This window comes from Muscardinus avellanarius (assembly GCF_963383645.1).
Source record: "Muscardinus avellanarius genome assembly, chromosome: 2".
NCBI lineage: Eukaryota > Metazoa > Chordata > Mammalia > Rodentia > Gliridae > Muscardinus > Muscardinus avellanarius.
In genome coordinates, this window is record NC_137787.1 from 54968399 (window position 1) to 54994724 (window position 26326).

The following is a 26326-nucleotide window of genomic DNA, read 5'->3' on the forward strand; positions in this document are numbered from 1 at the left end:
TTACTAATTCCATCTAATAGGAGGAGAAAGTCATGCGTGGGAGGCATTTAATAAGAGGATGCTATGCCTGGTCAGGGCTTTTGATACAGACTGGGAGCAAGAGCTGGGCAGGAAGTTTCCAAGCTGAACATGAGGAGACAGTTTGCCTTTGAAACCATTTGCCTCCTGGAGAGAGACACCCAGAGGGGGAGGGTTTAGTAAATTACTCCACTGAGCCAACAGACTAAGCCACTGAATTACAGTCAGACTCAAATGGATCAGATGTGGGGAAGCCTGTATTTGAACTGCTGGCCATTAGGAATGGTGTTTGTTGCTATGGGAACTGGTGCTAAGGAACTATAGAGAGTCTGATTAAAGCTAGAAGGGGGGGTTAGGGAAAAGAGCTGAAGAGGACATAAAAATAAAAAAGCAATCCAGTTGTAAAACAAGGCTTGGTCCACATACTGATGGCTGTGAACCATACATTTCTATAGAGTTTGCATAAATAAATTCATGCTTTCCAATTAATTTGAGGAGGATAAAATATTGCCGAGGGACTGTTAATTTCTGATATTTCAGGCAAAGAACCAAAGTGTAGGTGCTGTTTTCATGAGAATTTTAGATATGCTTGACTAGGAAGTCATTACATCACATTTATCTGTTTGGATGTGGGCGACATTAACAGCCTTATGAATATTCATGATGTCTGGTTAATTAAGTTAATTGTTCTGCAGAAGTGCTTGCACTTCCAAGGACATTTTTTTCTCTATTTTCTTTTTCTATTTCTTTTTTTTTGTTTGTTGTTTTGTGCCTTAGTAGTTTCTGCCTAGTATATCAGCAATCATGCTGTCTGTACATGGACTGCTACTTCTGTTTCTACTCTTTGTTTTTGGCACCTTTTTGTATGTCTAGGGAGGGGATGGTGGGCCAAGTTGCTGGTAGTGTTAAGAAAAATAACTTTTCAGGCTAATTAAAATGTTTACCTTGAGATAGAACACTTATAGCTTTTTTGAGAATGTTAAAATTACACCGCTGTTATTTATATGAGCAGTATGTTCTTTTGGCATGTAGACATCTTTTCAAATAGAGTGCATTTTTCTGAAACAAAAAAGTGATCCATCTTTTAGATTACCAAACAAAAATATAGAAGCATCTATAGTTTTACGGTTTTACAGGTGCTTTCTCATGAGCTTTCTTTTTATCTTCACAATGTAAACCACAAACACACACAGTGATTAAGGTATCCATCCATGAGTAGATTATGAAAACAATTTTCTCACTTCTGCTCAGGTCTGTGACCATGCTAATGTCTACAGAATTAGGGAGAAGTTACAAAGACTAAGAAGACATAAAAATACAGTACATCTCAAGCATTCTAAAAGCGTCTGTGCTTGAGAAAACTCAGCTTACTTCAAACTCTCAGGAATAGACAGTGTTTCCTTGAGTCATGATCTGTGTCGTTCTCTATTGCACATGACAACATTACATTATGTTTTTAAATAGCCTTTCTAGAGGAATGCTTTTATGGTCTATTCCTAATTAACCGTGGTAATGGAGGAAATTGCTTCATGGAGTACTGTAATCCATCGATAATCCTAAATATTTCACTCTAATTATGTGGCCTGCCCCAAAATCTTTACCATAAATCTGGGAAGAAAAAAATGGATAGATGTTTCCTCTTTCTTCCTCTCACTCATTCCAGATGAATTAGCAATTAGATGGCCAAAGAGCAAGGTGAAGAAGGGAAAAGGATCATTGGAAAGGTCAGGTCAGGGTCCACAGAATGACAGGTTTCTAGACTACTAGTTCTCAAACCCTAGAGTGCATGAAATCACCTTCAGAGAAGTGTGCTCATATACTGTTTTAAAGTTTTTATCCTCATTTATTTTTAAGTTGACATAAAATTAAATATATCTAACATGTACATCATGTTTTGAAATATGTATGCATTTTGGAATGGCAAAATTGAGCCAATAAACATTTGTGTTCACATAGGTTTTTGTGGAAAAAAAACCAGTATCTACTTTTACCAAATTTCAAGTATGTTTAATATACTTAGTCAACTATAGTCATGTTGTATGATAGATTTCTTAATCCCCTGAATTTTTTCTTCATAGCTCAAATTTTGCATCCTTTCACCATTACTTTTAAAAAATTTTCCTTTCTCAGACCTTGGTACTATGATTCTCTATTCTCTTGTTTTAGAGAATCAGCTTTTTAAAAATAATTTCACATATAAGTGAGATCATGCAATATTTGATTTTCTGTGCCTGGCTTATTTTATAAGGTGCAGCAAACAAGACAGAGAGGGGATGTACTCGGGAATAAAATTGACCAAATTGTTAGGTGTAAAAATGTAATCACTAATCTTAATATTATATATAATTATAATATACCAATTAGAAAAAAGTTATAGAACCTTGGCAGGTAGGTCCTTCAGGAGGGAGTCCAGAAGGAGAAATTGCTATTATAGGAGATGATAATTCCACATGTGTTGTTGCTCCTGGAGACCTTCCAGCAGGGCAAGATGTTTAGATGGAAGGCAGTGACAATGATGATCCCGATCATCTGTACGTTTCGACAAGTATTTGTGTGTCATCATTTTAAAAAATTTTTTAATTTTTTTGTGGTACTGGATGAACCCAGAGGCATTCTACCTTCAAGCTATACCCCCTGCCCAATTTTATTTCTTATTTGGAAACAGGGTCTCACTAGGCTTCTGAGAGTCTCACTACTTGCTGAGGCTGTCCTGGAACCAGGAACAGAAAGACAAATATTTTCCTGGAACCTGTCCTCCTGTCTCAGTCTTCCAAGTACTGGGATTACAGACATGTGTCATCATGCCCAGCTATGTCTTATTTTTTTTAAACCCAAACAACAATTTAGTAAAAAAAATATAAATTTTAAAATTGTTCTTATAGAATAAAGGACATAAATTATTTTATGTAGCTCTACTGCATGTTCATATGGTAAACAAAATATTCAGACTAAAAAAGTTACTTAAATGTTGAATCCTGTAAATGTGAAAAGTTTCAGTATACTAAGGTTAATGTAGCATCAAAAAAAAAAAAAAACTTGAATGTGGCATAAGAACAAAGTTTATAAATTCTAGAGTGGTCCCCAGTCATGCTATAGTCCTCCAAATTTACATACTGACTCCTCAGAGCAACCTCAGGCCTACAAGCCCCATTAATGGTAGGCAAGTGCCTTAAGTAGGTGTAACTGTTTATCTCTTTTTACTGGAATTTTTCTATGTTTAGATGTGTTTAACACCCTTGTGTTACAACTGCCTAAGGTAATCAGTAAAGAATATGCTATACAGGTTTTACCTGGGAGCAAAGGGCTATGCCAGATGCCTCTTGTGTAGTTTGTTTGGGTATACTTTATGATATTTATACAAAAACAAAATCAACTAAAATATATTACTCATGAGGTATTTCCATCATCGAGTGATACCTGCCTTTAATTTGGATTTTAACCTCTCATCTGCTGTGGTATCTGCACACATTTTCTCCTGCTCTGCTCTGTGGGTTGTCTCCCTGGTGTTGATTGCTTCTTTTGCCATGCAGAAGTGTTTCCTACTTGTTTACTCTTTCTTTGGGATAAGGAGATCATATTTATTTATTTACTTATTTTTACAATACTGGGGATGGAACCCAAAGGCATTGTACCTCTGAGATACACCCCGAGCTCTATTTTTTAGTCTTTTTATTGTTGAAACAGGGTCTCACTGAGTTGCGAAGGGCCTCATTAAGTAGATGAGGCAGTTCTCAAACCACAATCCTGCTGTCTCAGTCTCACGAATGCTGGGAATACAACCGTGTGCCACCACGCCCAGCTGGGATAAGGAGATCTTGCCGAAAACATCATTGCTCAGACCAACAGCTTGGAGCTTTTGTCTTATGCTTTCTTTTACAGATTTGCATTTTATATTTAATTCTTCAATGCATTTTAAGTAGATTTTGCATATAGTGTGAAATGGAAGTCTAATCGCACCTTCTGTGTGTGGATGTCCAGTCTCCGGCTCTACTGAAAAGACTGTCCTTTTTCCATTGTGTTTCCTTAGCACCTTTAGGGGATATCAGTTGACCATAAATACTTGAGGTTTTTTTTTCTTTTTTTATTTCTGAGCTTTTTATTTTCTTCCATTAGTCTGTGTGTCTGTTTCTCTGCTAGTACCATGCTGTTTTCATTACTATAAATTTGTAGTATATTTTGAAGGTAAGAAGTGTGATACCTTCAGCCTCTGGCTCTGTGTGTGCATGTATGCTTTTGTGTGGAAATTGAACTCAGTGCCATTGTACCTCTAAGCTCCCCCAGCTCTATTTTACTCTTTATTTTGAAACAGGGTCTCATTAAGTTACCATGAGCTAGCTTCAGACTTGACTCTTCCTGTCTCAGCCTCCCAAGTAATAGGATTACAGGCATGTGCCACTATGCCACTTTCCCATCCCCAGTTCCCTCTCTGTGCCCTTTGCTTAAAATTACTTTGACTATTTAGGATCGTTTATAGTTCCATATAAATTTTAAGAGTTTCTTTTCTATTCTTGTGAAGAAAGCAATTCGAATTTTGATAGAAATCACACTGAATCTATAGATCCCTTTGGGTAATATGGACACATTAGCAATATGAATTCTCCTAGTTCATGAACATTAGCCATCTTTCCATTTTTTATGTCCTCTTCAATTTCTTTCCTCAGTGTTCTATGGTTTTCCATGTATAAGTCTTCTGTGGTTAAATTTGTTCCTAAGCATATTTTTTGGTAGCTATTATAAATGGGCTATTGATAGCTACCCCTCACAGGAGGGATTAGAAAGAGCATCTTTATCACCTTCTGTGAGAGAGGGAGGTGAGCAGGGAGGTGAGAGATGGGGGACTGGGATGCCAGGAGATCAGAACCCACCAGCCCACAACAATTCATACTAAGGATTGAAACCGATCAAAAGAAATTGGCCCTCAAGATCCAATTCTGACCAATCACGAAAGAGCACATGGGGAACATCAATACATTTTAAAAGCCCACCTCCCAAGACCTTTGGTGGTTACTCTTTTCAGCAACCCCCCCGCCCCTACCATGGTGGTGGGGAGGGGAGTTGTTTTGTCTTCTATCTTTCTTGGTCAATGCATCATGACTGATATGGGTGTACCTCTTCTTGCAAGACTGTTGTCCAGTGGATTTCAATGAACGAAGCCCAAAGACTATCGAAGGGTATAGAAAAGGGAAAGTTTATTTTAAATCACAGAAAGATAAAGGACAAAAACAAATGAGAGGGAGCAAAAGCACCAAGGCTCCTGGGAGGCAAGCTTTTAAACCTTACTGAAATTCCCCATCTGTTCTTTTAAGATTGGTCAGAATTGGGTTTGGGGGACCAGTGTCTTTGCCAATTTCAGTCCTTAATTTGAGATGTTATCTTGTGGGCTCGTGGGCCCTGATTGTCTGGTGCCCACTGTGCTCCCACCTCCTTGCTCACCTTCCTCTTTCACAGACAGACGGCCTTTCAGTCCCTCCTGTCCCCAGGTCCTCTGCCCCGTCTCAATGGGAAAGACGCCTATTTTGAGGAGAGTTTACCTCTAAAATTCATTGGATGTATTTAGGAAATGCATGTTGGACAATATAGGGATATTCAGTTTTTGTCTTATTACTTGGATTTGTCTAATTCATTACTTAGATTTATCTTATGTATTTATGCATTTGTCTCTTCTCTCCAGAGCCACCCTTCAGTTATTGCTACTCAGTTTGGTATAGAAGGTAAATGCTCATTATTCACATTGGATGGAGCAGGGCATGGCAGCACAAGCCTGTAACTTGAGAGGCTGAGACAGGAGCATCACAGGTCAGAGGCCAGCTTAGGGAGGCCCTCAGCAACCTATGGAAACCTTGTTTCAAAATCATAAGTAAAATAGGGCTGGGGTAGTAGCTCAGAGGTAGAATACCTTGGGTTTAGCCCCTATTACCAAAAATAAAAATAATTGAATGGAGTAGGCTTTGATATAGCTAGCCTTTTGGGGATATAAAATAGACATTAATTGAAAATGCTCTAAGTAGGTACCATAAACTATTTTCTCAGTTTTAAGTATTTAAAAGTTCGCCGAGTAATTCTGCAAGTATTTGATGCACAGCTGTGCTGTCAGTGGAAAGTTCTATTTCCACAAATGTTTTTATTAGCCTTTCTGATGTCATAAATTTCCATTAATTTTTTTCATCTGAAATTACATAGTGACATTTGTATAAAATAAGACCAAATGTTAATTTCAAACATATGCTACACTGATGGTGCATGTTTTCAAATTGCTTTGGCAGGATCTTCTAACATATTGGCACATTCTCTTCATGGAGTCCCTCATGTAGTAACTGCCACTTTACACATTATAATGGGTAAGAGTTCTTCCAAAGAAGCTTATGTTTTATAAGAAAGTTTATATTTATGTAAGAAACACTGTTTTGTCCTTGTCAGATGTATCTAAGGAATGGTAAGTACTTTGTGTCTCAAAGCAGAGAAGTGTTTGAAGCCTAGAAGTCAATTAGGCAAGGCCTCATTAATCAGACTGCCTGTATTTTCAAAATACTTGCTCTGCTAAGAGCAGTAAATGAAGTTTCACTATAATCTTGAAAGGGAAAATATTGTAATCATGCTGAAAATCACCATTTTATAACCAGATCAAGAAAATTCTTGCATCATATTTAAGTATATAACCTGTCCTATTGTTTGACTGTGCAAAGACTCTGGGACTAATATTATGTTATAAAGAGAAAAAGTTACAATGCATATTTGTACACCATTAAGTATCCTAATTGGTGCTGCGTGTTGTGGAGCATGCCTGTAGTATCCCAGGTCTTGAGAGGCTGAGACTGGAAGATCACAGCCTGTAACTTGAGAAGCTGACACAGTAGCATCACAGGTTCGAGGCCAGCCTCAGCAACTTAGCGAGGTCCTCAGAAACCTAAGGAAACCCTGTTTGAATATCAAAAGTAAACGCCGGGCGTGGTGGCGCACGCTTGTAATCCCTGCGCTGGGGAGGTGGAGACAAGAGGATCGTGCAGGTTCGAAGCCAGCTGTGCTGGCTTAAGAGACCCTGTTTCCAAATAAAAAAAGTATAAAAATGAGTCTGGGAGTGTGGCCCGGAGGTAGAAGGGTTCCCAGGAGCCCCAGTACCAGAAAAAAATATCAAAAGTAAAATAGGGCCGGGGGTTAGCTCAGAGGTAGAATATCCTTGGGTTCCCCAGCGCGTGTGCGCACACAGACACACACACACACACACACACACACACACACACACCAATTTTAGCATTTAATTTTAGATAAATGCCATATAAAACTACTGTTATATCTGAATTTACTTTGTATATTTATATTAACTTTATTTCCTTAACCATGTTTTATGTAAAATAGCAATAATCTATAACATTTATTAGTTTGTGGGTTTTTTTTTTTTTTGGTACCTGAGAAAGTAATCGGTGGCATTTATAGTGGTTATGAGTGAAGAAAGATGAGGAAAAATTATTCATCATGATATGTGGTACCTTGAGATATTCTTCTACAAGTACATAAATACGCTTTGGGGTGTTTGTTTGCTGTTTGACAACTGGCCCTGCTTCATTCCCTCACTAACACTAAGCATAATATTCAAGGACACACACAACTCGTCGACGTCTGTACCTTTAGCTCCACTGGCAAACTTCTTCGCTTTGGATTCTCGGCCATGTTTGGCTTTGGCGGAAGAACTTTGGCTCTAGCAGAGAAACATCGATGGATGTCCCCTAACCAACGGAGAGATTTTGCTGTAATTGAGGCACTGGCAAAGCTTAAGTAAGTTTTTTTCTTAAACCCCAAATTTTGTATTCCAGGTTTAGTGACTATATATTCTTTTTTCATGGCACTGGTGATTGAGCTCAGGGGCATTCTACCGCCAAGTCACACACCCCCCCCAGCCCTATATTTTAATCTTTATTTTGAAACAGGGTCTCACTAAGTGACAAGAATGGCACTACTTGCTGAAGCTGTCCTCGAACCTGTTATCCTCCTGTCTCAGCCTCCCAAGTACTGGGATTACAAGAGTGTGCACCATGCCTGGCTGTCAATGACTATTAATAACAGAATTTGTCTTATTTTAGGCCAGAATATTGTGAAATATCATTTTTACCACTTCAAAGTTCTCAGGAGGAACAAGAAATGTAAGTAAAAGCTCAGTATGATATCCACATATTTATCTTTTTTTTTAAAGCATACAGCATTTTTAAAGAATTTATCAGACATGATATTTGGTTATTTTTTCTTACTAATGAAGAGTAGAGACTCAAGGACACCTCCAATTCCCAGTAAACATATAGTTTGGCTTTTTGTCATCAGAAATGACCATTCATTTATTTATTCATCAGCTGTATGAGTGCCTACTATATGTTGGGCACTTTGGATACAACATGAGCCAAAAACCAAAAAAACAAAAACAAAAACAAAAAAAAAACTATAGTTTTACCTCTTATGAGAATTTTAGTCTAGGGTGGAATAAAAAATTGAAAATTATTGTTCCTTGTAATGCTTTTCTACTTTTAAATTAACACATTACAATGTGAGCAGCAACAAAAATGCTCACATATTTTTATTTTACTATATAAAAAATTTCTAATATGTGTAATAATGGATTCTCTAATTTTCTCATTGTATAGATGATAGTTGTATTAAAGACATATTTTGTCTCTCTCACTCTTTTTTTTTTTTTTTACTTTTAGGAGAACTCAGGGATTGCTTAAATCTGGTAAGTCCAAAAGTATCTCTTTGAGGTGTGAACCAGGATCCATGGACAATTTGCTCTAAGGGTAAGGGAAAGTAACCTGTCACTCCATTGCCTTTAGACTGTGATGAGCCATGGCGAGTGGTCCAGGGTGAGTTCCTGAATGTCAGCATCATGGCAATTCCTTGCCTGTGTGCAGCGGCACCCCAAGGACTGGCACCCAACACCAGGTTGTAAGCACTTTTATTGAATCATTGGTGTTGTTTTCATACACCAAAATTTTTTTCATAACACTGAACCAACACTTGACTTGGCTAGCTAGAAACTTAAGAGATAGTCTCTCTTTGCATAATGTTAGAATCTCTAAAAGATGTGTCATCACAATGGAAGGAGAATAACTGTCGAACTGGAATATTTATCAGATAATCATTGATTTTTTTTTAATATCACTAAATAAAGGCTAAAATAATCATTTTTCATAGTATTGTGGATTGAACCCAGGTGCATTCTACCTCTGAGATAAGCCCCTGGTGTCCCCCCTTTTTTTAAAATGGGGTCTCATTAAGTTGCTGAGGTTGGCTGTGAATTTTTGATCCTTCTGTCTCAGCCTTTCAAGTGTTGGATTATATGTGTGTACTACCATACCTGGCTTTCCTTGGGTTTTATTGACTTGACTTAATCTTGTTACTCTGCCTACTTTGCTTGCTCTATTTATTTTTATTTATTTACTGAATCTTGAAAGATAAATATTCATATTTCTTATGTGAAAATTTTTTTTGTGTGTTTGTGTATAAGTGGTACTGGCAGTTGAACCCAGGGACATTTTATGTCTGAGTTATAGCCCCAGTCATTTTTATTCTTTATTTTGAAATGGGATCTTCCTAAGTTACTCTGCAGTGGCCTCAAACCTCCTCTAGTTTCAGCCTACCAAGTACTGGGATTATAGGCATGTACCATGATGCCATGATGATTCTGTTTCTATTTTAATGTAAACAGAAATACCTATCATGAAAAGGATAGCACATATATGTATATATTTTATTGATACTTTAAAGGAAACATTTAAGTTCTACATAATGTGAAGAGTGGTACATAGGAATCTATTACACACATTTTCAATTAAATTATGAAATATTTTATAAACATCTGCACTGTGCAAATATTCCTACTCTTATACATTCTTCTTGAGCAGCTGAACATTATGGGTCTGAAAACATTTCTCAGGCCCAATTTTATAATGCATAGAAGAAAGGAGCATCAATGTTGGAAATAGAATTGTATTAGCGTTCTGTTGCTATGACAAAATACTTGGGAAAATCAACTTAAAGGAGGAAAGACTGTCTTTGGCTCATGGTTTGGGAGTCTTGGTCCATGACTGGCTGGCTCCATTGCTGTGTGCCTTTGCTGAGGCAGACCATTGTGGTGGAGGAGATGTGGTGGAGGAAAGCTGCCCACTACAGTGGCCAGGCAGCTGGGAAGGAGGGGACAATATACCCCCCCCCCCAAGGCACACTGTCAGTGACCAACTTCTCTTGACTATCCTGAATCATTCAGAAGCTACATTCCTGACAATCTGTGGTCAACTAAGGCCTGGTCTGAGGGCCTTTGCAAAAACTGGTATGTTCTGACTATAAATCATAAAAGAAAATTTTTAATTGGTTGCCCTTCTCTGAAAAAAACTCATCAACTTTGATAATAAAAATCCAGATGGCAAGGCCCTCATTAATTACATCTAGTACTGAAACTTGGAGTATTTTGAAGCATGTTTGATTTAGAAATTAAGCTTGGTTGTTTTCTTTCCACATCTTCAGAAATCCTAGGTAGCTGTGTGCTTCTCAAATGCAGTTTCCTTTACTAAACACAAAGATGTGGCTGGGGGGTTGAGGAGCTGTGTCCAGCAGGACTTGAGACAATATTTATCTAACCCTGCTTGCTCCAGAAACTTCATGGGAGGTAGCCCTGTTTTTCTGGGAGCAATTGATTCATGCCTCCTTCAAAGCCACTGCACAAATGTTCAGCTTGCCTGGGATTCCACAGCTGGCACTCAGACCAGGCCTTAGTTGACCACAGATTGTCAGGGATGTAGCTTCTGAATGATGCAGGATAATCAAACAAGAAATTCTACTTTTACCTCTTCCCCCCCCCTCACAATAACAGTATAATTTACTGCAAAATTATCTCAGTGCAAATTGCTGATAGGAAATAATATTTTTACCATCTAAGTATTGTAAGAATAAATGCATCAATATATGTGAGACATGTGGAGCAGTGCCACACACATAGGGCATATTTCAATTACCACGAAATATCGAAAAGCAGACATATGTGGGTAATAATTTTTATGTTTATAAAATATCATGATTTATAAATATAAAGGATACACAGTAGTAGTACCCTTAATATGGTGGTGCTGTTTATATCATGGAGGAGGTGGCATGATGCATAGAAGGGGCACTGGACCCTGGCAATTAAGCGCTCCGTGCTATTGATCAGTTTGTTTTTCTGTGTGCCGTTGAGCAAATCACCTACTTTTAGAGTCGTCTTTTGCTTCTACATAAAATGGGGAGTATAGGACAAAAAATAATCTCTAAGGTTCCTTATATCTCCAACCTGAGCTTCGGTAAATTTTTTTTTTTTCGGGTCTGGGGATGGAGCCCAGGGGTATTTGACCTCTGAGCTACACCCCCTGTCCTATTTTCTATTCTTTATTTTGAAACCGGGTCTCACTGAGTTGCAGAGGGCCTCACTCACTGAGCTGAGGCTGTCCGTGAACCGCGATCCTCCGGTCTCAACCTCCCTAATGCTGGGATTACAAGCGTGTGCCACAGTGCCCCACTTAACTTCTGTAAATTTAAAGAGCTCTTTATGTCATTATTCTTGAGATAACTTCATGTTTGCACTGAAATCAGGCTCCAAGGCATCTGCATGTATTTCTGCAAACTGCCTTTTTAAGCTAATGCATTGTGAGTGGCTGCTCAGGCACTAAATCACACCTCTGAATTTCCAGCCTCTCATATTGGATGGAGCAGTTTTGTAGGATTAAAATGCACAGTCATCTAGCTGAACATGTACAGTAGCAGCGGTTGTTTGTCCCATGTCTTCCACCCAGGGCCGCATGGAGTCACTTCATCTCTTATGTCACTTTGGACCTTCTACCCATAAATAAATATTTAAATCACACTTTAGATTTTAGAAAATGTTATGCTATGTGTTATACCATTTGGACATATTATTTTATTGAACATATTTTAAAAAATACATAGTTTTGCATTTAGAATTATTAAGTAACTGCAGTGGGTTTAAATTTTGTCTTGATGTTTGAATAGGATGCATGGTGTTTTCTATTTACTTACTTACTTACTTATTTATTTATTTATTTATTTATTTATTTATTTATTTATTTTTGGTGGTACTGGGGTTCCTGGAAACCCTTCTACATCCAGACTACACTTTCAAACCTATTTTTATACTTTTTTATTTAGAAACAGGGTCTCTTAAGCTAGCGCAGCTGGAACCTGCACAATCCTCCTGTCTCTGCCTCCCAAGCGCAGGGATTACAAGCGTGCTACACCATGCCCGGCGCCTGGTGTTTTCTTTTTTTAAAAAAGAATCCTGATGTAAGAACTTGCTGTGAAGGAAGCCAGTGGCTTGGCAAAACTACTGTTAAAGGCTGCATCATTTAAATAGTAACATCAAGGCACGGGGCACGCCAGAACCCCGGAACAGCTGGGTCCTGTGTCGCGGGACTCTGGGCCCCAGGCGGGACCACATGTAGCACGCCAGACCCGTGGAGAAACCAGGCCCAGTAAGACCCTGGGTCCCGGGCAGGGGTCGGGCGGGGCACGCCAGACCCCGGAAGAGCCGGGCCCCAGGTCGCGGGACTCTGGGCCCCAGGAGGAGTAGTGCGGAGCACGCTGGACCCATGGGGAAACGGGCCAGGTCACAGTGCTACTGAGTGCCTGATCCCACTACCTCTTCAAACCACACATACTGTCTTCTATTATTGAAAAAAAAAAAGAAAATGAAAAAGAAAAAGGAAAAAGAAAAATATCGGAGAGGGGTTAAGAAGGCCATGGCGGATGCCAGGATACTGGAGATGCAACAAAACTTATCCAAATGCAATGGAACTTATGGAAAAAATCCCTGTGAAGGATGACTGCTGTTTCTCTATATTGTTAAGAATCTTGGACATCACCTGTAAGGAGAGAGTTTAGCGGAGACGAAGGAGAAAGGCGATGTTGAAAGTGGTCTCCGTGATGGCGGTAGAGACTTGTATTCGGGAGAAGCAGAAATCGGATCCTACCAACCTTATTTTTTGGAGAAATTACACCAAATGTCGAATGCTACCGTAACGCATACTTAGGAACACTGGACAACATTCAGAGTGGCAAAAGAGCTTGGGATTTGAAATGGTGGAGGCAGTGGCAATGGCAGTGGCCAGTACTCAGGGGAGGCAGAGATCTGATGCATTACACCTGGAACCTTTGAAGTAATGACTCCAGAGGCAGAATGCTACCACCACACACCCTTGAGAATGTGGGACAATTGGTTGGGTGAAGAGGGTGCTCGGATTGGAGCCTGCCGAGGGGTGAGGCCAGCGACGGACACAGCAAAACTGGGATTGGAGCCTGCCGTGAGGCAAGGCTGGTACTGGGGTCAGGATTGGAGCCTGCCAAGGGGTTAGGCCAGTGCTGGGGCCAGCAAGGCTGGGATCAGAGCCTGCTGTGAGGCAAGGCCGGTGCTGGGGACTTCAAGGCAACAACCAGAGCCTGCTGAGGGGTTAGGCCGGTGCCGGGGCTAATGGCTGACATTGGAGCCTGCCGTGAGGCAAGGCCACTACTGGGGCCTCCGAGACTGAGATCGGAGCCTGCCAAGGGGTTAGGCCGATGCTGGGGCCAGTGAGACCAGGATTGGAGTCTGCCATGAGGCAAGGCTGCTACTGGGGCCTCCGAGGCCGGGATCAGAGCCTGCTGAGGGGTTAGGCCAGTGCCGGGGCCAGCGGCCGGCTTCGGAGCCTTCCTTGAGGCAAGGCTGCTACTGAGGCCTCCGAGGCCGGCATCGGAGCCTGCCATGAGGCAAGGCCAGTGCTGGGGCCTCCAAGGCCAGGATAAGAGCCTGCCGAGGGGTTAGGCTGGTGCCGGGGCCAATGGCTGGCATCAAAGCCTGCCGTGAGGCAAGGCCACTATTGGGGCCTCCGAGGCTGGGATCAGAGCCTGCCAAGGGGTTAGGCCGATGCCGGGGCCATCAAGAGTGGGATCGGTACTTGCAACACGGCATGCACAGAGAAATATTGCAGGAAATAAAAATCAGATGCTTCCCCTAATCAGCAAAAACTAGGTAGATAAGGGGCAACAGGAAGAGGTCGAGCTATAGAAAGGGCCCTATAGTGAAGCAACTAAGGTGACCAATCAGAGGGTATGGAATAGGGGAGGATGGAGTCTCTTTAAAATGCAGGAGGTACATAAACAAATGTATCAAAGTTAATCACCAAACAAGCATGGGATGGAGGGAGGGGGTGGGAATGGGATGGGGTCTGGATGAGGGCTAATTGGATGATGTGTGCTTGTATATCCTCTCAAGTCTTGTATTCCATTGTGATATATGATTACAATGCACTAATAAAAAAATATTAACATCAAGATGTGGTTTAAGAATTTCAAGTAAATTTAATATGGTGATAATTTAGCTTGTTTTCCCCAGTACTTCTAGCCAACAGTTTATCTGTTATAAGAAACAATATGATGTAATTTCTGATGCAATCTCTTAACAAACTTCATGTCATTTTACTTTCAGATTAAATAATGGAAGTATGGCTCTTATAATTGCACAGAACACTTCTCGACCAGAATTCATAAAACACCTGAAAAGATATGGCACTGTAAAAAATCAGGTATAGTAAATTCTTTTTCTTATTTGCAAAGCGATTAATCATGGGGAGAAAGATGCTTAAGAATTGATATCAAGTCTTGCCTTATAAGAAAGCTTTATTTCCTTGTGAATACATTAATCTTTTTTCAATCTGTGTTTCACCCAGATTTTGAAAAGCATTCACCAGTATTAATATAAATTGGTATTGCTGGAGATATAGGTTATATATTCTATTTACACAAAGAAAAATAAAATGTATAGCATCATATTAAAATGTGAAGGAAACTAAGGATACAATAATATATTTAGACTTTTTTAAATGAAAAGTAAAATCTGAGATTTTATCCTTTTTGATTTTTTGATAATAGGTTCTCTAAAGTTTGGGTCTATAGGTTTTCCTGAAATTTATTTGAAGATCTGCCTATATCATTGGTTAAAATAGATTTGCAGATGTATTTTCAAATGTACCACTTTTATGCAGACATTATTTTATTTAGAACAAGAATTTGTATAAATGTATATATATAATTGTGTATATGTAAAGTGTATATATACACTTTGTATATATTTGAGAATATATGTATATATATTATATATATTATATATTCCACTTAAGTGATTAGCTTTAAAGAGAAACAGTAACTATTACAAGCCATATTTGAACTCAGTTATCAGTCTTAAAGTATACAGGTATAGTTGGAAAAATCCATAGGGACTGAACCCAAGGACATTCTACCTCTGAGGTACACCCCCACCCTGTTTTATTTTTTATTTTGAAACAAGGTCTTACTAAGCTCTTGAAAGGCTGGTCCTGAACCTAGTACTGGGAATACAGGAGTGCATCACCATGCTTCACATGGTCTTTAAAAAAATTTTAAATATACTTTTATTGGTATAATTATACTTCATATTGGGGTTTAGTGTGATAAATATATACATGGATACACCACCCAGTGTGTTTTCCCACCCCTTCCCCATTCATAATTTTGAAATTGGTATAAATAGCTTTGCTTCACATATATACATAGAATGTTTGAACTATTTCCTTCATCAAGTCTCCTCTTTCTCTTCTCCAAAATTCTTTTCACTATTCTATTGGTCTCCATTTATCAAAAGTCCTTTTGGTTTTCTAGTTTCTCGCTAGGTTTCCCATGTGAAAGAAAACATATGACCCTTCACTTTCCGAGACTGGGTAATCTCACTTAGAATGATATTCTCTAATTCTATCTATTTTCCTACAAATGACATAATTTTGTTCTTTATGGCTGGGTAAAATTCCATTGTGCATATCTACCAGTTTTGCAACTCAATTACTGTTGACAGACACCTAGGGCGGTTCTACAGTTTAGCTATTGAGAATTGTGTGGCTGTGGAACATGGATATGCATGTATCACTGTAATTTTCATCTATTCTTAAAAATATATGATGGCTCATAGATACAGTGGGGTGAGAACAAGTATATTAAGTCCAGCCAGTGACTAAGAGCAGGCTCTTGCTCACACGCCTCAGACGTTGCAAGGCTCCAGTTTTCCTTCATGATCTCAAACTATCTTAGGTGGTCCTCAAGACATACAAAACTTCTGCTTATTCCACTATTTGATCATATACTGAGTAACCAACTGGATTTTAGAAAATTAAATAATACAAATTAAATAGTCATATTTTCCTTAAATATAACTCTTTTTTGGGAGGGGACTGGGGCTGGAACCCAGAGGCATTTGACCTCCGAGCTACACCCCCTGCCCAATTTTTTAATATTTATTTATTTATTTGTTTATTTATTGGTGGTACTGGGGTTTCTGGAACCCTTCTACCTCCGGGCCACACTTCCAGACACCTATTTTTTATATTTTTATTCAGAAACAGGGTCTCTTAAGCCAGCGAGGCCGGCTTTGAACCTGCGCGATCCTCCTGTCTCTGCCTCCCAAGCGCGGGGTTTACAAGCGTGTGCCACTACATTCAGCTTAATTTTTTATTCTTAATTTTGACAGGGTCTCAGCTGCAAAGGGCCTCACTAAATAGCTGAGGCTGTCTGTAAACCACGATCCTCCGGTCTCAGCCTCCCAAATGCTGGGATTACAAGCGTGCACCACCACGCCCAGCTTTATAATATAAATCTTTATGAAAACAAAATAGGCAAGTAGATAATATAGGTTGTGTATGTATGTATGTTTGGATGAAATATGTAGATTTACTTTTTCCAAGGATGTATGCCTTTTTAGATTTTACATTTTTAAATGTTAAAAACAAGTTTGTTTCTTGACCCAACTTTCTTGTTCATTTTTTAAAGTCAGGAAATAGAAGCTTCAAATTTTATGTTCCTAGGGATAATCAGTATCATTACTTTGATAAAGAATTTTCCTAATCATTTTAATTAAAATATATGAGAAGTAAGTATTAACACATTACTATACCCCTGAGAATCTCTATTTTAGGGAAGCATTCATTGCACAAATTGTATATGGGAAGTCTCTTTTGGAATTCACTAAGGGACAAAATTCTAAGGCAATGTTTACAGACACCTTTTTTTTTTTTTACAATACAAATAACTTCCTTTTGATCTCACAAAGCAATGCTTGCTTCAAAAGTAAAAAAAAGCATGAAAATAATCTTACATCTGTAAGAAAATAATATTTTAAATAAGGTCATGTTATACAAGATATATTTTAATCCATTTTCCTTATATACTCTGGAAGTCATATTTTGCTTTTGATGCAAGAAACTATGGCTGGTATGTCTATGTTTGTGTGTTTTATTGGACCTAATTCTGACTGGCCTTGGTATTTCCAAAACTTAAAATCTATGCAATTGCTTTGTAAATTACTTTGCACAGAAATTTCAAAATGTCTTGCATAATGGTGTACATTATAAACAAACAGATCTATTCCCAAGGTGTCTGCTTCTGAGCAATGTTAAATTGATATATTTGTTAAAAATTATCAATACATGTGTATCAAATTAACATTGGTGTGCCTGTGTATTTAGTCTCTTTCCTTCATGGTGACATTTTCAGAAATGTAAATCTATGTAAATTATGTGAGATTACAAAGACCAGATAAATGTGTGGTTATATAAACTACTGTATTAATTGGTGGCAGCACTAGTCTTCAGGAAGGGGAACTGTGGTTCTCCAGTCTAAGGAGAGCAACTTCTAATTCTCTGAACCACATTCAGCAGGTTAAACAGTGAATGTTAATATATATAATAGTTGTAGAGCAGATGTAATTCACTATTTATGTGGTGACTCCTGTTGTCTTTCTCATCCTTGTAAAGCATAGGGCAGCATTAGGATAGAATCACCCTTCTAAGCCCTTTCAACTCCATCCTATTAGTGGCCCTCTCTTTTCATTCACTTTGATTATTTGGGGTATATAATTTAAGATCCCTAAATGTTAATGCTTCTCCAGCAATTTCTCTGTAGTCCTCTTGACTACTCAGCAAACCCCAGCCCTGATGTTTGAACTACTACCTACCTAAGTGCTGCCCGCTCCCAGCATTCTGTCTTCTCCTCTGATCAGCAGAACCACTGTGCCTTCTGTGCTGTAAGGCCCTATAGCCTGCAGACATCCCGAGTCTAACGTGTCCACAACTGGTACCTTCTTTTCCCCTTCTTGTTGCCCTTCCATGTTCCCCACTCACCTTCCTACCCACCCTGGAAGTTGTCCTGGAGTCTCCTCCTTCCTCACAACCAGCCCACCAATGAGTGTGGGTTCTTATCTCGAAATGTCACGCTCACTTGAATTCAAACCTTAGTCTATTCCTTGTATGTAATGGCTTCCTCCCTGTCTTGTTACTCTGGTCTTATCTTTCATACCTTTCTAGAGGATTTTTTTTTTTTTTCTGAAACACATCCCATTTCTCTTGTGCTCAGTTTCCCAGTGCCTTGCTCACTCATGTAGTATCTAATTCTCTGGGTATGGAATGTAGGGCCCTTTGTATTCTGGCTCTGACATATGTTGCAGTCTTACTTTTTCCACCACATTCCCCGTGTTTTGGTTATAGTAGTTTTCTAGGGCTGCCATAACATGCATAATTGGTGGCTTAAACAACCGATTTTTTTTCACAATTCTTAAGGTTGGAAATTCAAGGTGTCAGCAGGTGTATTTCTTGTGTGGCCACTCTTTCTGGCTTGTGCATGGTTGTCTGCTTTGTGTTCATGTCATTTTTCCTCTGGCTACGTGCATCTCTGGTGTATCATATATTCAAATTTTTGTTTATAAGGACACCAGTCATACTGGATACTACAGATCCCAGTTTAACTTTATCACCTCTTTAAAGCTTAATCTCCAAATCCGGTTATGTTCTGAGACACTGAGGATTAGGATTTCAACACAAGAATTCTTAGGCATGGTGGGGAGTACACAGCCTACCTCCTGAAGTTTTTATAGTTGTTATACATATTTCTCACCTCTCTCCAGATTATTTCTTCTTTGTTAAAACTGGCTCAGATGGAAAGTTTTCCCAACACCCTGAGCCTGTTGTCTCCTCTCTCACTGAATTTCATGACCACATCATCATGACAACCTCAGAGTAATTCTGTTTGCTTCTCCTCCCCAGCTCCCTTTAAAAAAATGCCTGAACACACAATACTAAGCTATTGGCTTTCTGAAGTCCCATTTAACAAAGACTGAGTTCACGTTAATAAATTTGAATGGTTGGAGCTTCATTTTGTGAGGTATGGCTATGAAACTCATGATTTCAAATAGACTTACTGGTGGTGCCTACCGCTTCTTGGCCTACACCTCTATCACCCTGGTCTCTGTCATTACCTGGCATTCTCCTCTTACATGTGCATCAGTCACACTGGGTTAGGGCACACCCTAAGGACTTCATCTCGCCTTGACTTTATCTGTGAAGACCCTACTTCCAAGTAAGGTGACATTTATGGGTACAAGGATTAGGATTTCATTTTTGGGGGTACAGTAGGGACATAATTTAACCCATTACAGCCAATTATTGGTGACTTATTTAAAGCACAAAATCTTTAAAATGAACGCTTATGTAGAAGTTTCTAAAAGTATTGGACCTGTACTTATGAAGTGGAAGGTAGTATAATGCCATGCCTGCCAAAAAGTGTAGAGAGCAGCTAAGAACCTCTACTTACAGTTCAGTCAGATCAGCTGATACTGCCAGGTAACTCACTCTGCAAGTCAGCTTCCTGTACAGTATACATGCCACAATCTGTTGGTTTTGTTTCCACATATATAAAATAAAGTTTGGGGGGAAATGTTTGTTAGGTTTTTATCAACCTAAACTTCTTGCTTCTTTAATCAGGCAATATGGCACACACTTGAAACCCCGGTACATGGAAGGTTGAGATAGGAGGATCACAGATTCGAGGTTAGCCTCAGCTACTTAGGCCCTCTGTAACTTAGCGAGACCCTGCTTTTTGTTTTTGGTTTTGTTTTTGTTGGTGGTACCGGGGTTCCTGGAAACCCTTCTACCTCTGGGCTACACTCCCAGACATATTTTATATTTTTATTTGGAAACAGGTTCTCTTAAGCCAGTGAGGCTGGCTTCAACCCTGCGTGATCCTCCTGTCTCCGCCTCCCAAGCGCAGGGATTACGAGTGAGTGTGCATTACCACACCCGGCTTGTGAGACCCTGTTTTAAAATAAAGAATAAAAAATAGGGCATGGTGGTGCATGCTTGTAATCCCAGCACTTGGAAGGCTGAGACAGGAGGATCATGGTTTGCAGACTTAGTGAGGCCCTCTGCAACTTAGTGAGATCCTGTTTCAAAATAAAGAATAAAAATTAGGGAAGGGGGTATAACTCAAAGGTAGAATGCCCCAGGGTTCCATCCTCAGACCCACACACAAAAAAATATATCTGTCCTTCACTGAGTTTTATATGTGGACCAAGGGGAATGACTATGTAGAGAATATAGTTAGGCATAAAATTCATTTATTTGTCTAAAAACAAATACACAGTTATGCAGTTCTATTAAAATCATTTGGCTATATTAATTTTAGAGAATGCATGGTATTTTTCCTTAGTTTGGGCAAGCAAGGAAAATCACAAGTTTAAGGTTATATCATTCTCAAGTGGTCAGGGAGCAAACAAATTATCTTGCAACTCGTGTCCATTTCTAAAGTGGGGAGAAAACAGGCAAACTCCTATGAAAATTGTATTTCCTTTTTGTGGTTCTAGGGATGAACCCAGGAACATTCTACCTACTAGCTACATTTCCAGCCCTTTTTATTAGTCTTGCTAGGTTGCTGAGAGTCTGTTGCTGAAGCAGTCCTTGAATATGTGAGCCTCCTGCCTCAGCCTCCCGAGTACTGGGATTATAGGTATGTCCCATCATACCTGGCCGGCTTTCTCTTTTTCTTTGGTGGTACTGGGGTTCCTGGAAACCCTTCTACTTCCGGGCTACATTTCCAGACACCTATTTTATAATATTTTTATTTGGAAACAGGGTCTCTTAAGCCAGCAAGGCTTGGCTTCAAATCTGTGCGATCCTCCTGTCTCCACCTCCCAAGCGTGGGGATTATAAGTGTGCACCACCACGCCCAGCGACTTGGTTTTCTTTTTTAGAGAAAATACATCTCCCATTTCATCCTCAGTTTAGATCTAAATTGTTCTAAATTAAATCTTAAGTATGAAACTCACACTAGAGTCTGCTTCATCTCATATGAACAAACTGACAAGTTAGTAATATAGTCAACGTATTATAAACAGATCAGTGTTAAAGATTCAGTCTTTAATTGTAAAACGTAAAATATCATTGTGTAGTTTTTAATAGATATGAAATGTTTGTCATGCACAATCTATTGTTATACAGTAGACATAATTGAACCAGGAAAGTGGTTCCCTCTATTTAAAAAAATTGCAGATACCTGATTATGGAGTTTCAAAGCTTATAAAAATGTCAGCTGTGTGGTGATATCTACTTTTGCGAGGGGCCCCAGTAAACCACCTTGATTTGCATTTGTTTTATTTAGTTCAATTTTCCATTTGTTGAGACTTACACTGTTGATGAAGTAAAAGTTCACCCAAGAAAAAATACCCATGGATCCAATCTGGAGGAGGAAGCTGAACCTCCCAAAGCGACTTCAGAAAACGGTTTCCCTTGGAATGTGGATGGTGACTTAATGACAGTTGCATCAGAGGTCCATGTAAGGTAAGCCTAATTATCTCGCCATTCTATATATCACCAGCGGACACACAGCACAAGCAATATAATGAAAGCCCCATTCTCTCCACCATTAAATAAGTCAGAAAAGCATAAAAAACACATCCACAACATTCAATAAATAGAAAAGTATAACTTTACATTTATTTACCAACTTTTATTTGTTCCAAAGGCAGTTTTTACACTGGCATTCCAAGTTATCATTTTACATAAATGATACAGAAAAAATGTCCCCAATTTCCATTTTAAAAGGGATCAAGAGCCGGGCGTGGTGGCGCAGGCTTGTAATCCCCAGCATTTGGGAGGCAGAGACAGGAGCATCGCTAATGTTCGAAGCCAGCTGCGCTGGCTTAAGAGACTCTATTTCCAAATAAAAACATATAAAATAGGTCTGGGAGGGTAGTCCGGAAGTAGAAGAGTTTCCAGGAACCCCAGTACTACCAAAAAAAAAAAAAAAGGATCATGATCTTAAGCCTTGTGAAGTCATCTGAGTAGAAGATAGCCTTGGTAGTTCCTTTTCAACCATCTCAAATAAAAACATATAAAATAGGTCTGGGAGGGTAGTCCGGAAGTAGAAGAGTTTCCAGGAACCCCAGTACTACCAAAAAAAAAAAAAAAAAGGATCATGATCTTAAGCCTTGTGAAGTCATCTGAGTAGAAGATAGCCTTGGTAGTTCCTTTTCAACCATCTCTAAATACCAGAACAACTTGGTATTCAGCAGTTGGCGCTTTTCAAATCTTTTAGGTACTTGTATTTTAACTGGTGTAAGCAGGTTTAGAAGCACGGACACCTCTCCTTGGTAAGCATTCTGACTTAATTCAGAGAAGGGTACATTCTAGAGGAACAGGGGCTGTTCTGAAGAAGCTGTAGAGAGCCTTAGTCAAGGAAGGAGAGTAAGGCAGGTGTGCGTAGCTTCGTGGGTGCTGATTTCTCAGTGTGCATGTGACCTTATATACCGTACTCGGGTATGCGTGTGGGAAAAATGACAAGATGGTAAAATAATTGTATTACTTTTTGCAGATTGCATCCAAGACTTATCAGCCTTTATGGAAGAAGTGTGGAAGAAATGAATGATTCTCAAGTAACATGAAATATATAAGTGAATTTGCTTTAAAAATCTCTCAAATGCACTTTATTTTTTGTGGTACTGGGGTTGGAACTCAGGGGCATTTTACCTCCAAACTAAACCCCAGCCCTGTTTTTTTTTTTTTTTTTTTTTTTTTTTTGGCAGTACTGGGAATTGAACCCAGGGACATTCTACATCCGAGCTACACCCTCAGCCCTTTTTTTTTTATTTTTTATTTTTTTTATTTTCAAACAGGGTCTAAGTAGCTGAGACTGGCCACAAACCCTGATCCTTCTGTCTCAGCCTCCCAAGTGCTAGGATTACAAGTATGTGCCACCACACCTGGCAAGAAATGTTTTGTTTTGTTTTTTGCGGTACTGGGGATGAAACCCAGGGGCATTCTACCTCTAAGCTATACTCCCAGCCATATTTTTTTTTGGGGGGGGTGGTACTGAGGTTCCTGGAAGCCCTTCTACCTCTGGGCTATACTCCCAGATCTATTTTTACATTTTTATTTGGAAACAGGGTCTCCTTAGCCAGCTCTGTTTCCAAATAAAATATAAAATAGGTCTGGGAGTATAGCCTTGAGGTAGAAAGTCTCTGGGCTCCACCCCCAGTACCACCAAAAAAAAAGCCCTATCATATACTTAGTGATATTTGAGCCCATCAAGTTTGATATAAAATTCCTTGTAGCTGATACAACAAACAGTACAGAGATTTCATAAGACTGCCCTGATTTTCCTAATAAGGTAATTAATTGATGAGGGGTTACATTTCAAAACAATACATCATTTTAGGGATATAACCAGAAATAGAACCACTCCCCTCCAAGGCTTTGTAATACCTCAATTATTTGCCAAAAAGAATAACTCCATCTCTGTAAATTTTTCTCTCTCTCTTTTTTTTTTTTTTTTTTGGTCATACTTGGGTTCCTGGAAGCACTTCTACCTCGTGGCTACACTCCCAGACCTATTTTATACATTTTATTTGGAAACAGGGTCTCTTAAGCCAGCACGGCTGGCTTTCAAAACTGGGCGATCCTCCTGTCTTCACCTCCCAAGCTCAGGGATTACAAACATGCGCTACCACGCCCGGCTGTAAATTTTTTTAAATGGTAAGGTTTTCAAAGTTTATAAAAAAGATTTTATTTGGAAGTATGCAAAATATCTAATGGCAAAATGTAACGAAGAATGAGCTTTGCTCCTCGTGTTATGAAAGGAACGAGTCAGGTAGGCATAACACTTGATTTTCACTGTAAATAAAGGTTTTTTCAGAGTCCATTCTTGAAAATACAATTCTAAATTGGTGCTTAATTTTTCATGAATGATCCTAGACATTCTCCTAAAAGAACTTTGCTTTTATAATAAAAACATAAAAATATATCTTCTGCACAAAAGTCTTAAAAATATGTACATTTAAGTAGTTTTGTTTGTACACAAGTTAGAGGCCAACAGGCTCGGGGGCAGCAAAGACTTCATGTAAAGCAATATTTTTCATTATTAATACTGCCCTCAATTTGATCACTTCCTATGACAGATGCTCATAATTTGGCCACAACTTTTACACATATATAGATCACAAAACTGATAGTATATGCAAATAAAAATGCATTTACATTATTTATAACCTAGAAATAAGCTATTAAACTGTGAAATTTGTTTCTCCACCTCTAATTTTTGTTTATAAACATTCTTGCAAATGTTTATTTGCTTAATTGGGGATAGCAAGTATTTTATATAGTACCCAATATATATGAAATATTGGCCTAATCTTTATACAACTTTTAAAAATCACTGAGATAATTTTTATATTTCTGACCTATATCAGTGTATATCTGATAAAGTGCAATATTTATAATCAGAATATAAATTAGAATGCTTAACTGAATTATAAACAAAAAATTTGGAACTTAAAAAATCATTGCTGGGTATTCTTGATAAAATTGTGTTATACAAAATTCTTTAAAAATGTATGTATGTATATATATAGAAAGGAGAGAAAAATCTATAGTTGTATAATTATGTAGAAATTATTCCATTCATCTCAAACCAGTGTATAGATTCAGTATAACATTTGCTTATCAGGATTATAATAGGCTGCTCATAAAATGGTTGTTAGAACAAAGTCCATAGGACATATATTACAAATAAAGATGTTTAAAGATAAAAACAAGTGTCCTCGATATATTTTAAATAGACCCAGGTAAGCACATGTGGTATATAACATTTCTTTAAAGGGTAATATTTTAAGTCCAACAACTATATTCAGATATACTTTCACCTTAGCATATCTCCAAAGGTTTGCTTCTTTAGAGTCAATTGAAAGCTGTTTTTGTATTCACTTAACAGTTAAAAAGTCATCAATGGATATATTAAGAATTGCCTTGGCATTTATTTTCTTTCAAGGATAAAATTATGGCTTGTGGTCTTCCCTTGTCTTAAGCCATAATGTGTCCCAAGATCTGAAGTAAAAGTAGTACAGGAAAAACGTTTGAGGATATTCATGTTTTTCCGCAAACAATGTTTTCAGCCTAACCTGAGTCCAGTGGCAGTTTTCTTAAGTTGAAGTCTTTAATCATCATTATTGCTTTTACTGTTGACGTAACTCCAACTGTCTCTCCTGTTTTCTTCTTGTAGGATAGATTTGTATTGTCTTTTAAAGAAGCCAGCCTGAAAATATAATGATGTAATTACTGTACAAATATGAATATCCTATATTTTCATCCAATAGCTAAACAGTCAACACCAATACTTAAACTATGCTCCCGGTAACACTAATTATGAGTGCTTTAAGTGGTTATAATCAGTACAAACTAATTTGAGACATACTGGATTCAAGAAACATTTTTGCTGTTAGTACAGGAATTCTCAATGATAAATATTCACTCCCCATAAACTGACATTCAATGTAATATGAAAAGCCTTTTTAAAAAATGTATTTGCTGGGCATGGTGGAGACAGGAGGATCGCACTGGTTCGAAGCCAGCCCTGCTGGCTTAAGAGACCCTGTTTCCAAATAAAACTATAAAATAGGTCTGGGAGTGTAGCCCCGAGGTAGAAGGGCTTCCAGGAACCCCAGTACCACCAAGAAAAAAAAATTAATAAAAAATTTACAGAGATGGAGTTAGAAGGGCTTCTAGGAACCCCAGTACCACCAAAAATAAATAAATAAATAAATAAATAAATAAATAAATAAATAAATAAAAAAGAAAAGAAAGAAAAACAAAAACCATATTTTAGAACTAGCATTAAGAGTTTGTATATTTGTTTATAAAGATGTTAAAATACTAAAATTTAATAGCAAAGAATAGTATCTTGAGCAGTTTCATGTTAAGAATTAAAGACTTACCTTCCACATAATGCATGAAATCAATAAAAGTACAATAAGTCCAAGTAGCAAGCTACTTGAAATAATCACTATAGTGAAATTACGTTTGGGTCTTTGATGATGTATTCCTTCCAGGAGAACCTACATGAATTAAAAACCAAAATGCAATTTAGAAACTTGTATACATGCCTTTTAAGTCCCACCCCCTTTAAAAAT

At 38.4% G+C, this 26326-nt stretch overlaps 2 protein-coding genes across 5 annotated transcripts in view; one reads left to right on the forward strand and one right to left on the reverse strand.

Moving 5' to 3' along the window:
- The window catches only part of CERKL (CERK like autophagy regulator), a gene marked incomplete at both ends in the record, with an annotated part of 107886 nt that extends 85079 nt beyond the window's left edge, over window positions 1-22807 (forward strand). For all 3 annotated transcript variants that reach the window (XM_080690032.1, XM_080690033.1, XM_080690034.1), the window contains 8 exons: window positions 6282-6356; window positions 7611-7788; window positions 8094-8153; window positions 8709-8734; window positions 8832-8940; window positions 14504-14600; window positions 21526-21704; window positions 22738-22807. In XM_080690032.1, coding sequence (XP_080546158.1) covers window positions 6282-6356; window positions 7611-7788; window positions 8094-8153; window positions 8709-8734; window positions 8832-8940; window positions 14504-14600; window positions 21526-21704; window positions 22738-22807 — 794 coding nt within the window. The remainder of the gene's footprint in view (window positions 1-6281; window positions 6357-7610; window positions 7789-8093; window positions 8154-8708; window positions 8735-8831; window positions 8941-14503; window positions 14601-21525; window positions 21705-22737) is intronic.
- Window positions 22808-25353: 2546 nt separating this feature from the next.
- The window catches only part of ITGA4 (integrin subunit alpha 4), a gene marked incomplete at both ends in the record, with an annotated part of 85378 nt that continues 84405 nt past the window's right edge, over window positions 25354-26326 (reverse strand). For both annotated transcript variants that reach the window (XM_080689783.1, XM_080689782.1), the window contains 2 exons: window positions 25354-25452; window positions 26132-26251. In XM_080689783.1, the coding sequence (XP_080545909.1) occupies window positions 25354-25452; window positions 26132-26251 (219 nt within the window). The remainder of the gene's footprint in view (window positions 25453-26131; window positions 26252-26326) is intronic.